The 13241-nt window shown below is 38.7% G+C and overlaps 1 protein-coding gene across 9 annotated transcripts in view; it reads right to left on the bottom strand.

Annotated features, from left to right (window-relative positions):
• The window catches only part of CEP152 (centrosomal protein 152), a 103706-nt gene that overhangs the window by 62683 nt on the left and 27782 nt on the right, over positions 1-13241 (bottom strand). For all 9 annotated transcript variants that reach the window (XM_005659632.3, XM_021095942.1, XM_005659635.3 and 6 more), the window contains 4 exons: positions 12522-12722; positions 6847-6994; positions 4754-4845; positions 3844-4007 (listed from right to left, as the gene is read on the bottom strand). In XM_005659632.3, the coding sequence (XP_005659689.1) occupies positions 3844-4007; positions 4754-4845; positions 6847-6994; positions 12522-12722 (605 nt within the window). The remainder of the gene's footprint in view (positions 1-3843; positions 4008-4753; positions 4846-6846; positions 6995-12521; positions 12723-13241) is intronic.

The following is a 13241-nucleotide window of genomic DNA, read 5'->3' as shown; positions in this document are numbered from 1 at the left end:
AACAAAGAACTAAAATTCTCCACACTGGGAAAGTACTGCTTCCTTTTGTTCTAAGAACCACAGGCCAGCAGAGGCAAGGTACAAACCTAATCTCTCCTATATCTCCTCTCACTTTGAACTAAGAATAAGTATTTTTACTTTTTCCTCAAAGCTGCATTCTTATCCATTAAAGTGCTGGTGGGGTGATTATAACTAATTTTTCTTCACTTATCCTGCATTTTACTGACCATCTCCTTACTGAGCCTCAGTGACTACCCTCCCACGTGCCTTAGCTATTCCCCACTTTCCCCAGTTCAATGTGGCTGGCATTCCTTTTCCTGTGATAATGACATGATGTCTCAAGTTTATTATCTATAGGAATGTGCTTTAAATTACTGCAGGATTTTGGTTATGAATGCTTTTTGAATAAAAAGGGTGAAGAAGTAAATACATTTTAGTAAATATCATAATGAAGTAAGTCTGCTTGAAAAGATAAACCTGTATGTATATACACGTATTATTTACCCAATCCCCAGACTAATTATAGCACAAATTAAAATGAAGTAATATGCTGGAGAGAAATCTTTTTTGGTAGGATCTAAATCTTTAATCCCCTAAAATAAAAGCTATAAAGAAGAATGAAGTTTAAAGCAAAAAAGGCTTGACCGTCCTGTAAATATGAACCAACACATTTACAGGACAGTCAAGTTTAGGCTTCAAGTACTGGTTCTGCTGCTAAGGCTCTGTCTTCTTGGGCTCAGGAGTTCAGCTCTTTGAGCCCTGGTTTGCCCATCTCTAAAATGGTAATATGGATCCAATGTTTTCCTAAAGATTTAAATGAGGATCAAAACTTTTTATAAAATACATGACAAATCAAAAAAGGTTGGTTAATATGAAATCTGATAATTGGTATATTTTAACCAAGCATCTTTTAAGTAATTGTTGTAATAAGTGCCTAATATGCACTAGAACTTATTACATTAGGCCCTTTATGTTCTTTATATATTTTAATTCTTGTTTTAACCCCCAAGGGATATTCTTCTAGAAAAACCTGATAAGAAAACAGGCTCAGCAAAGTCAAAAAACTTGCCCAAGGTCATAAGGTTAGTAATAAATGGCAAAGCTATGACTCAAAACAAATCTGGATCTAAAGACTGTGCTCTTTCCACTAACCCCTTAGAATTAATTGGAAATGAGGCATTCACAGCAGTAAATTTTCCAGATGACCACATTTTAACTTGAAAGTTTTATGTAAATCTGCTTAAAGTGCGGTCACCCTCTTTTGTTTTAATTAACTAATCAAAGCTAAAGGCTTTCTCCAACAGCTCAGGATCATGATTATGGACGTTCTGATGTGGATCAGAACATGGCTCCATTTGTGAAGCTACTTGCCCTGGTTCCTGGCAGCTCCAGCACCATGGGCTGCTGCAGTTCCCTCCTTGCTGAGGCTGAGCTGTCTGGCTGAAGCCCTGGTAGCGTCTCTCCAGCTCCCTGACCCAGTTACTCTGTGGTCAGTTAGTGAATCAGGCAACTCATGGGGTACCAACAAATCTAAGTCAATATGGCCCTAGAGAAGAGCCCCAAGGTGGCTCCTAGTAAATACATCATATACTCTAGCTCTGCTATTTGCTCCTTGGCTTCTTTCTGGATTGCAGTTGTGATCTGTTGAGATGAGAGTCCCTAAAGACGGACCTCCAAATAAATGGAACGTTACTCAACCAACACTGTTAACATCTTACTCCACAGGATCATCTGATGGAGATTTACTGCCTCTGATTCTACTGTTTTGAAAATGGAATCACAGTGCTAAAATACATAAGTTCTAAAACTTATTGTGGAACAAAGCCTTCAGATTTATATATTTGCATTTAGTTGCATGAAACCTGAAAACACAACATGTAGTAAACACTCTCACTAAATATCAATGATGGTAAACTCAGTCTTAAACTCTAAACCGGATGGTGGTGGTTTCATTCGAGAATGAAATGAATTTTCTAGTTTTTCTTGGCTCCTCCTTATATTTTCTAGTTCCTTTCTGAGGGAATCTGCATTACTGTTCATATCCTCTCCTAATTCCTTCAGTATTTTCACTGTCTAGTCACTTACGATGGAATATTTAATGTGAGAAAAAAGAATGTATACATGTATGTATAACTGGGTCACCATGCTGTACAATAGGAAAAATATTTATATAAATAAATGATAAAAAAAAATCTCACAGAGAATTTAAAAAATAATAATAATAAATAAATAAAAAGGAAAAAAATAAAAAGAATGAAATCAACCCCGTTGTGGCACAGCAGAAATGAATCCAACTAGTATCCATGAGGATGTGGGTTCAATCTCTGACCTCACTCAGTGGGTCAGGGGTTTGGCGTTGCTGTGAGCTGTGGTACAGGTTGCAGTTGCAGCTCAGATCTTGCGTTGCTGTGGTATAGGCCAGCAGGTGTAGCTCCAATTAGACTCCTAGCCTGGGAACTTCAATATGCTATGGGTGCAGCCCTAAAAAAAAAAAAAAAAAAAAAAAAAAAAAAAAAAAAAAAAAAGAATGCATTAAAGAAAGGTCTTCCTTAGCCTGAATGCAATCTCTTCCAAATATCCCATCTTTCATCCTTATCCTAGGCCAGTAGAAGAAATGGCTAAATGCCCCTTTGTTCATCAAGCATAATATTTAATACTTAGCTTACGAGTGTGTCTCCCTCTCTCCATCAGATAAAATATAAACTCCTTGTGGGAAGGGAGCATGTCTATTTCATCTTTTATATACTCCACTCCCAGCGACTTGCACAGCTCCTTCCAAAACGCAAGTGCCTCAAACCATATATCCTTTCCTTTGTTCATCTTTGAATGATATTTAAATGTGCTCCATCTTCCACCATGACCACCTCTCTCCCATCAGTCCCTGTAAGGGACAATAAAGCACTTCTTCCCATGCAATTGCTAAAAATATCTGTGTTAAGCAAATAAGACAGAAACCCTTTTTTTTTGGGGGGGGGGTCTTTTTAGGGTCCCATCCTCGGCATATGGAAGTTTTCAGGCTAGGGTCAAATCAGAGCTGCAGCTGCTGGCCTAAGCCACAACCACAGACTCTCAGGATCCGAGCCACATCTGTGACCTACACTACAGTTCACAGCAACACCAGATCCTAAACCCACTGAACAAGGCCAGGGATCGAACCTGCATCCTCATGGATACTAGTCAGGTTTATTTCCCCTGAGCCACAACAGAACTCCCCAGAATTGCTATTTGAAAAGTAAGGTCACAGTAAGATCCCTCCAAAAAATTAATGCTCATTTTCTCATACACCATCACTACTTACTTGCCCCCACCTTAATAACAGACACATAATTTTAAGTTGTAGAATTTTTTAGGGCCGTACCCACAGCATACAGTGGTTCCCAGGCAAGGGGTTGAATCAGAGCTGCAGCTGCTGGCCTACACCACAGCCATAGCAACACCAGATTCGAGCTACGTATGCAAACTACATCACAGCTCACAGCAACGCCAGATATTTAACTCACTGAGAGAGGCCAGGGATCAAACCCGCAGCCTCATGGTTCCTAGTCAGATTCGTTTCCACTGTGCCACAATGCGAACTCATAAAATTTATATATTTTAACTAAATCATTTTTACCTTATTGAAACTGAGGTGCCCTACTGGTATTGAGACAATACAATATCAATACTTATAGTTTCTGTTCATTTTGATTTCAGACATTTACACTTCATTAGAAATTACTAAAATACACTGTCCCACATTCAAGAACCCATAGGCAGCGCATCTGTTCATGCCTGGTGCCACTTATCATGAAGTACCAATATTATTAATGTAAATTATTCTATAGTGAAGTATTTGCTCTATACCTCTTAACTTTGGATTTTTTCCAGTTGGCTTTTTTAATACCCAAATCCATATACGATTCAGTGAGTTCTATATTTAATTCTCCTTCAGAGTCACTTGGAAGTATTCCTAGTTTTGCAGCAGATTCATAAAGAGAAATTTCATCTTTTAGTTCTTTTAATTCTTCCTAAAAAACACAAAATTAAATAAATTTACTTTCATTGTTTTTTATAAGAAACAATCAGTCATTTTAGTCTTCAAGATTCATCTTAGTGATCAACAAAAGGAAGAAATGCTTCTTCAGATATATGTTTAGCATATATTAAAAATACAAAGGCTGGCACATAGCAGGTTTTCAAGTCAACTGAATGAACAAGTGAATAAACGAATGGGAAAGCAGGTATAAGCAGCTTCTCTCACAGCTCCCTCACTTATATTTTGTCTGCCATAAAAAGCCTCCCTGAGCTGAAGCTGGTGGCAGCACACTCTGTCTTGCTAGGGTAGAGGGCAAAGTAGACTGGTTTGCCAACAAGATGCTGCCGTTTAGTCTGCCACTGGGGAAAGGGGAAGATACCCCTCTCCAGTGGAGGGCATACTGGACCCCTTCCTCCAGTGGAAAACTTAAGTGGCCCTAGACAAGGAAGCAAGAGAGTTGCAACAGAATCATAGGTTTTCCACACCTGTGGATAAACTTATCTCTGGGGCACTCCCAGAGATGAAAGGATGTGCCATGTGGAGAAGGGGGCCCAGCACTGGCTCTGCCATTTGACACTACCCAGCTGTGTGGGTGACATTGTGAATGACTCACAGGGGCTGGATTGAGAATGGCCCAGCCACCTCTTTTACACAGAGAACTCCAAGGTGCTGGAAGGCAATGTGACCACTGCCTACATTCAGTTACCCACGGGGTCTCTTCCAAGTGGCAACACTCACTTGCAAAGCCTTGTTCATGTTTTCACTCATAACATGAGCCTTGTGTGCTTGGTGAAGCTGGAGCTGGAGCTGAGCCACCTCCTGTACAGAGCCTATGGGAGAAAAAAATCACAGAATACACTCAATGTAAAGGACAGAGTTCCTAGGATGCAGTGAAGAACGTGACTCCACCAAGGCCACAGAAAATGGGGTTCTGCTTTACTATCTTTTTGTTTTGCAGATTTTTTAATTCAAGTACAGTTGATTTACAATGTTGTATCCATTTCTGCTGTACAGCAAGGGGACCCAGTAATACATATATATATGTATGTGTATGTGTGTATGTATGTGTGTATATATATATATGTATATGTGTGTGTATGTATGTATATGTATATATGTATGTGTGTGTATGTGTATATATATATATTCTTTTTCTCATACTATCTTCCACCATGTTCTATCCCAAGAGACTGGATATAGTTCCCTGTGCTATACAGTACAGTTAAACCATTTAACTCTCTTTTTAGGAGCAAAAAGGAATATATACTAAGTGGGACCCAGAAAGTATAGGTCTGGTGCAGACATATCCTAGATTTAGTATGGCTTCCTTGAGAAGCTGCAGACACGGCTACTATGACCTTGCAATAAATCAAATCAGCCACGTTTACAGACTGTAACAGTCCATCAGTCCTTCAATAGGACAGAGCATTCCAGCTCACAAAAAGCCAAAGCAAAAATTCTTTGGAACCTATTTCTACCCTCTAATAAGAAAACTACATCTTGCTGCCTTTAGCTTCTTTCTGAATGCTTTCATTTCTACCACCCCCATCTCCACATGTGAAAGAAGCACATTAGCATTGTACTTTTGCAACTCTAGTAACCTAATATTTTAAATGGTTAAAAGGCTCCCATTTCAAAAGGATTTTATTGGGTTTCCTCAAAAGAAAATGAGCATCTGGGAAATGGTTAAGCAAAGTAAGGACAGCATATTATGCAACTAAAGAAAATCATATTTTCAGAGGCTTTCATGGCAAGGAAAAAGGCTCAGTAAATAATGCCATGTGAAACAAAAGGGTACAAAACTCAACAGAGAGGTGGGATCTAAATGGAGAATGATGCAAATGTTGCCCCCACCAACAGACACACACAATCTTTTCAACATTTGAATAACCCATTTTATACACTGTATCGATAGTCTGAAATGATTTCATATGCCAAAGTCTGACTTTCATCTAGCAGTTGATGAATAACCATAGAACTATTTTCAGTGTGAACTACTTACCAGCAAACCAGGCAGTTCTGTCTGTAGAGTAATGTTTGTGTCAACATTTGATTATTTTATTACATTTTACCCTATATCACTCTATTAAATAAGGAAACTACTGCTAAAACTGATAGGAAGCATATGGCTCAAACTTAATACCATGGAGAACATACAGAAAACTTTAAGCATGACAAAAATGTAACTCACTGGCTTCAACTGACCGGGTAAGTGGCTATTTCACTAAGAGAGGAAAAGAAAAATTATAGAAGTTACACAAAAGGATAGAACTATATGATCAAAGATTGATTCTAAAAAGCAAAATATAATGGGATTTCATAATCATTTTTAGCTTTCAGGGATAAGACCTACCTTGTAACATATTTTATTGTTCAGTTTTTGCACCTTCAGCTTTGTTTTCAAAAGTGCCCTATGTACAGAAGCAGAGAAACTGTCTATATGTACATGTTTATTTTACTTGAACAATGCATTGAAGGAGATATATTCAAACATTAATAATAATTATCTCTGGAGTTCCCACTGTGGTGCAGCAGAAACAAATCTGACTAGTATCCATGAACACACGGGTTTGATCCCTGGCCCTGCTCAGTGGGTTAAGGATCTGGCATTGCCGTAAGCTGTGATGCAGGTTGCAAATGCAGCTCAGATCCCACATTGCTGTGGCCGTGGCATAGGCCAGCGGCTATAACTCCAATTCAACCCCTAGCCTGGGAACTTCCATATGCTGCAGTTGCAGCCCTAAAACACCATGGTAACTCATGGATCCTACAGTGTTCTCTCTGCATCTTCTACAAGCCTTCTGGGGGGCATCACCCACACCAACATTCACCTGAGTGCAACAGATTGGCACACTGCTTCTGACTCTCCTCCAGGCTTCTCGTCAATCTGTTAATGATCTCCGTCTTCTCTAATTTGGTTGCTTCTTGATTCCTTTCCAGTTGCTTAACCTGGTCCTTCAAATGACAGCAAATGTCTTCCTAAATAGACAAAATATTCAAGAAGTCATTTTCATGACCAGTTATTAAATATTAAACTAAAAATTATGACCTTACATAATTGGATCTGAAGTTAAATATAAAATCATCATCTGGCAGGACCACCTCTTTTACTAGATCAAGTACCTAGGACTGGGAGTCAGGAGAACAAACTTATATGATCAAATCATCAACTTCTCAGTCTTTTTTTTCTTTTGTAATTGTGCTAATAAAGATTAAATTTGAATTTGATGTTTTCTAAAGTCCCTTTCTGCTCTATATTCACAAGACACTGTTACTCTAAAATTTAGATTTTATTCTAGTCAAAGGAAATATATTACATCTCTATTTGTGTAATTGTTTTTCTGGTTTTTTTTTTTTTTTTTTTTTGGTCTTTTGAGGGCCGCACCTGTGGCACATGGAGGTTCCCAGGCTAGGGGTCTAATCAGATCTACGGCTGCGGGCCTACACCATAACCACAGCAATACAGGATCCGAGCCACATCTGCGACACACACCACAGCTCAGGGCAATGCTGGATCCTTAACTCACTGAGCAAGGCTAGGAATCGAACCCACAACCTCATGGTTCCTAGTCGGATTCATTTCCACTGCACCACGACAGGAACTTTGGACTCTGGGTATAATCATAGGTATACATCTTTAGTCAGGCCACTTTGAAACATGGACTTTGCACCCCAAGGCAGCACAGATACAGACAAACACAAAGAAATTCACTCTGTTCTGAACAGACAAAAGCTCATTCTATTCTGAATGGTGAAAAATTCTCTTCCCCTCTTCTGAACCTCTTTTAAACCTGCTCTGTTTCTCTTTGTGTTTTTCTTTCTACATTTTACATGTCTTATTTCTCTCAGTAGTCCCTTTACAGGTGCCTATGCAGTGCCTGATATACAGTGAGCTCTACAGAAAACACTTGAAAAATAAATGACAAAGAAAAACAGGATAAACATGTGCATGCATTTAACTGTAAAGGGATATACAGAAAATCTAAAGCATGTATATACTATTTTCAAATGTCTACAAAAAGAAAATATGCTTGGAAGTAATGAGCCACAGGAATCCCAAGCCCAGGTAGAAGGAAATGTCACCTCTCTTTCAAAAAAACACTGCATAGGCTGAATTCCAAGCCAAGAGCAGAGGATATAAGAGATGGAGGTAATTGGCTGAAGTTAGATGAAAAAGCCTAAAGAAAATAAGTAGAAAGAGGAATATCAAGAAAGGACTTGGAAGCAGAGAGACGGCATTTGAGGCCCAACTTTAAGCATAATCTAAAGCCCATAATGCCTTAAGGATACAAATAGAAGGTACACCTCAAGAGGATATTAACAGTCTCCTTAAGCAGAGAAAGGGACTCTGATGAAGTTTCACCTTTTAGCTTAAAAATCCATATGGATTTTGCATTCTATTTCATAATGTAGCCATGTTTGCTTTAAAGTTTTTCTACCAAATTTTTGAGCAAAATGAAGCTTCTGGAAACTAGTCTATGTTTATTCAACAGTACCTCTCTCTTGGCACAATGCTGCTGATTCCCAGGCCAGCTTGAAAAGCAAGATTCTAAAGCACCAAAGTAACATGACAAATGCAACAAATGAGCTAATATTTCTGACAGTGTGAATGTGTGTGCAAGAAGAGGTGGTGGGGAGACAACTAGCACTTATGTGCTGGGAAGGTCACAACAGCCTTTACGAGAGACTGAGAACTGGCAAAAAAAATTCAAGAAAAGGTAGTTATGAAAACCATTATAAAGAAAAGGCAGAGCATGGCAAAAATTTGACCATATGCAACTATCAATTAAGCCATGCTGTTTCCTTTTGACAAGTTCAGGGAAACAGACTATACTCATAAAACTATGCAGTTTAAATACCAAAAAACACACAAAACAAAATAAATGTTTCCATCTTGTCCATGATTAGCTTGAACACTCCATTCAAGACTGATGAGGCAAGCGTCTTTTAAAACTGAATGAGACAAGCATAGTGATAAAGAGATAATAGCCGAATCCACAAGAGCAAGGAGAACTGAACAGATTAATAGCATACCAAAAAAAAAAAAAAAAAAAAAAAAGAGGATTAGGCTGCACACAGAGATCTGGGAGAGTCTCTGGGCCAATAGGAAGTGTTTACATATATGTAACATTTTTTAAAAGGTTAGATAATAGATCAGCTGAAGGTCATGACATAGAAACCAAAGTCCATGATTTCACCAAAAGCTGAAGATTTCAAGAGGACCAGAATGAAGAAAGCTTTCATACCATCAAGGAGATCATGAGTGATCTTAAACTGTACAAGGAGGAAGTCAATGGTTTGGACTGATAACCAGAGATCTTAGAATATGACACTACTAAGAGTAGGAAAGACAGAAGACAGTGTGGAGGAGAGACCCCAGGAGACAGTTTGCTTTTAGAGAAATCTGTCAGTGAAGAACACTATAAGCTCCAAGAATCTCATTTCTTCTCATCTTCTCTCTCATGCTAAAACACCCAAGAGGAACTCAGCCAAAGCAAAAAATAACAGCTTTATGTTAAGGATGTACACAATCCTTTCTACCAGAAAAGCTGATGGCTTAAGGAAAACACTAAATTAATAATATAATTTTACAAGCCGTCTATTTCTCAAAATATACTAGTTACACAGAAATTCAAAACAAAAAAACCCAAAAAACAAAACAATTATATGATGGATCCTTACTCCTCCCACCATGTGGGATTCAATAATCCCTGTGTTGAGTTCTAGCTTTCAAAATATAATTAAATTGACATAAAACCTTTTTACATCCTGATGTGTAGCTGCTTTTCAGGAAAAGTTTGCTGAACAAATGAAATAATATGATTAGCTTACAACTATAGTCCTTTCCCTCCAAGGACAAGTTGTTCACAAAGCAGTAATTTTCAGCCTTTTGCAAGGGGAGGTATGAACCTCTTGGAAAAGGTGAATAAGCTCATGGGTCTTCTCAAAACAACTGCTTATACTGACACTCAAAAGAAAAACCATACCCACAATTTGGGAGGATTCACCAACTCCATGGAACCTAGGGCTGGGCTGCCTTAAGAGATACCAGGTTAAGAATTTCTGTAACTAGGGAGTTCCTGCTGTAGTTCAGTGGGTAAGAACCAGACTAGTATCCATGAGGACACAGGTTTGAATCCTGGCCTCGCTCAGTAGATTAGAATCTGGTATTGTCACAAGCTAAGGCATAGGTCAAGGATGAGGCTTGAATGGTGTTGCTGTGGCTGTGGGGTAGGCAAGCAGCTGCAGCTATGATTCAACCCCTAGCCTGGGAACTTAGGTATGCTGCAGGTGTGGCCTGAAAAAGGAAAAAAAAATCTCTGTAACTTGCAAAACTTATGTGAACATCTACTCTGCTAACATGCCATATACATAGGTACATAGCTGTGTGTGACAACATGAGAGCCACTCAGAACCGAGACAATGGCAACCTTACTCAAGTTCATCTTCTGAATCGCCCAATTGTTGGTACCTTGCTACTCTTTTCCAGGAGTTGTTTTAGTTTTCTTTGTAATCTACTGAGTGTAGTGGGCAGAGAAAAGGCTCATCTGAAAGGGAAATATTTTACTCCTCTTCAATAACTTCTATAAAGAAAAAGAGGGCAAGGGGCAAAATGCAGTATGTACGTATGTATGGTTACCAGTTATTTTAAGAAAATCTAAATCAACCATCTCTGTGTAGAACACACTGTAGAACATGTATTTTTATGATTACAGACAGGCATCTCCCTAGCTCTTGATCTTTATAGCAACTCTCCAATCAGGAATCTCAGTTGGGATTCTGAGATAATATGGATTGATCTTTTATTAAAAATACTGCTGAGCCAATTGACAGCAAAAAAGGGACACCAGAAGACACATTCCCAGAAAGAAAAACCTGTAAACACCTCAGGAATCATCACTTTGCAAAGTAGTTAACACAAAAAATATGCAGAAGCTAACATCAGTGCTATGCACTACGGAAAGAGAGAGAGAGAGAGAGAGAGAGAGAAAGAGAGAAAGAAAAGAAAAGGAAAGAAAGGGAAAGAAAAGAAAGAAAGAAGGAAGGAAGGAAAGAAAGAAAAGGAAAGAAAAGTCATTCGCAGAATATAACAGTGGAAAAGACCTTAATCAACACCTTCAATTTATGGTTCAGGGGTCTGAAACCCAGTCAGGACAGAATTAAGATTTTGTTCTGTGTTCTGGTCTAGGGTTCTTCTACTGAGGGGTTGGGGGAGAACAGAAAAAAGAATGGACTGAGCACAGGGGTTGAACACACTAGGAACTGCTTGCTCCCAGCCTTCCCCTGTGTACTTGTACCTAAGACTGCAAAGAATGGAGAGATCCTCAACCCAGCATGGAAAAGCCACCTGACTCCACTCCTCTCATCATCTAGGGAGGACCACTCTCCACATCCAACTTTCATGATGCTGCCCAAACACAAAAATTAACAAAACCACCTCTCAAATTCCATTTGTTTAAATATTATATAAAGTAGACATTAATGATTTGTCATAGCCTTTTTCCCCACCTCCACAAACCCTTCACATTGAGCCAATTCACACTGTTTTTCTACATAAAAAGCCAATTCACACTATTTTTCTACAAAAAAACCCAAGGAGGAAAAATAAATCTAATAAAATCTCATATAAACACATATAAAAGTAAAATACAGTGAAATGGTATACAAATATTTGTTACTGTCAATAATGCAATCTTATACAGCCCTACCTAAAATCATGGGAAAATTTAAAGTCAAGTTGTATAAATAAGAAATAACAACCTAAATCAGGGTGAATCTTAAGTGTGGTAGGATTTTTTATACCCTCACATCTTATGCTTCTTCTCTTCTTTCCTTGGGTTAAATTAAATCTGAAATTACATTGAGAAAAATGATTTCTGAAATTTTATACATACAAGTGATCACCTGGGTTTTGGAGCACAAGCGAACCCACTACCTGACTCACCTCAGAAGATGACCTTTTATTCTCTTTGGGGCAAAGATAAAATAAAAATTGTGAAATATGCTCAAGTTTCATATATCTAAATGTTTTAGAACAGACTATCTGTTACACTATTCTCAAAATAAACTCCTCTCCCCAAGAACAAGTTCTGGACAATCTTTATTGATAGGTTAACTATCAAATGCTGGGAGACCCAGGAAAGGCTTTCTACTGGGTAAGTTCCCAGGACAACCTCTTAAGTCCAGGCCAGCTCCCAGAACACTCATCCTTCTGTCTGTATTTTTCTAGGATATATGAACAATATGCATAGATATCCTACAAATGAAGAACTGATAAGGTGAGAACCAAGAAAGTACTATCTAATCCCACAAGAGGAAGGATTTCCAAAATTACACCTTAAGGACACATTCACAGATGACACTCTTGGGGATTTTAAATTTTACTCATACCCAAACATTTCCTGCAGACACCAATATTTCTATATGATGAACTGCAAAATAACAGCTAAAAAAAATAACCAGCTTTACTTGTGTGTAACAGTCACTCATTTGAAATCATCCCAACCTGTTCCTTAAGCGCAGTAACTGTAGCATCCAGTTTCCTCTGTAAGCACAGCACTTGCTCATCGTACTTTTTTGTGAGACCAGTAACGATGCTCTCATGTTGCTCTCGCACACGCTGAAGTGATTCTGAATGGCGAAGGTCCAGCAGCTGCTGCTTCAGGCTGTCCAGAGCCATTTCAGCTGTTCTGGACTTCTTAATCATCTAGCAAAAACACACAGGTTACCCATGTTTATAGCATCTTAACTCTGTGCTCTCCTTAAGAATTTTAACTTGAAAAACCAACCATTTTTTATCAAGAATAGAGCAGAAAGGGTCTCCCTGCTGTGGCTCTGGTCACTTAAGTCTTCCCGAGCTGGGACCTATAAGGCCCATGATCACTGGAAACATTACTCACAGAGGCGAAAAAAAAAAACTCTGGTTATTCAAGGAGAGTGAAAGGAGATTTGGGGCAACATGATGGAATGTGGGGAGCAGGCAAGGAATCTGCTGCTGCTATACTGGTCCCAGTGCTGTTTTTGTGGCTCTGTGATCCAAGTGTAGGGAGGAAATCTGACTGTTAGATCACAGAAAAATGACAAATGTTTCGTGAAAGACTGATGAAAACTATCGAGGGTCACTTACTAAAAACAAAGTTTGGAGAGCTGTAACTGTACAGTAATTGTGTAGTAGGTTAAATAATGGCTCCCAAAAGATGCCCATATCCCACTCCCTGAAACCTGT

Source organism: Sus scrofa, chromosome 1 (assembly GCF_000003025.6).
Source record: "Sus scrofa isolate TJ Tabasco breed Duroc chromosome 1, Sscrofa11.1, whole genome shotgun sequence".
In the NCBI taxonomy this organism is placed as follows: Eukaryota; Metazoa; Chordata; class Mammalia; order Artiodactyla; family Suidae; genus Sus; species Sus scrofa.
Note: the sequence above shows the minus strand (reverse complement) of the source record. Positions and strands in the feature narration are given on the sequence as shown.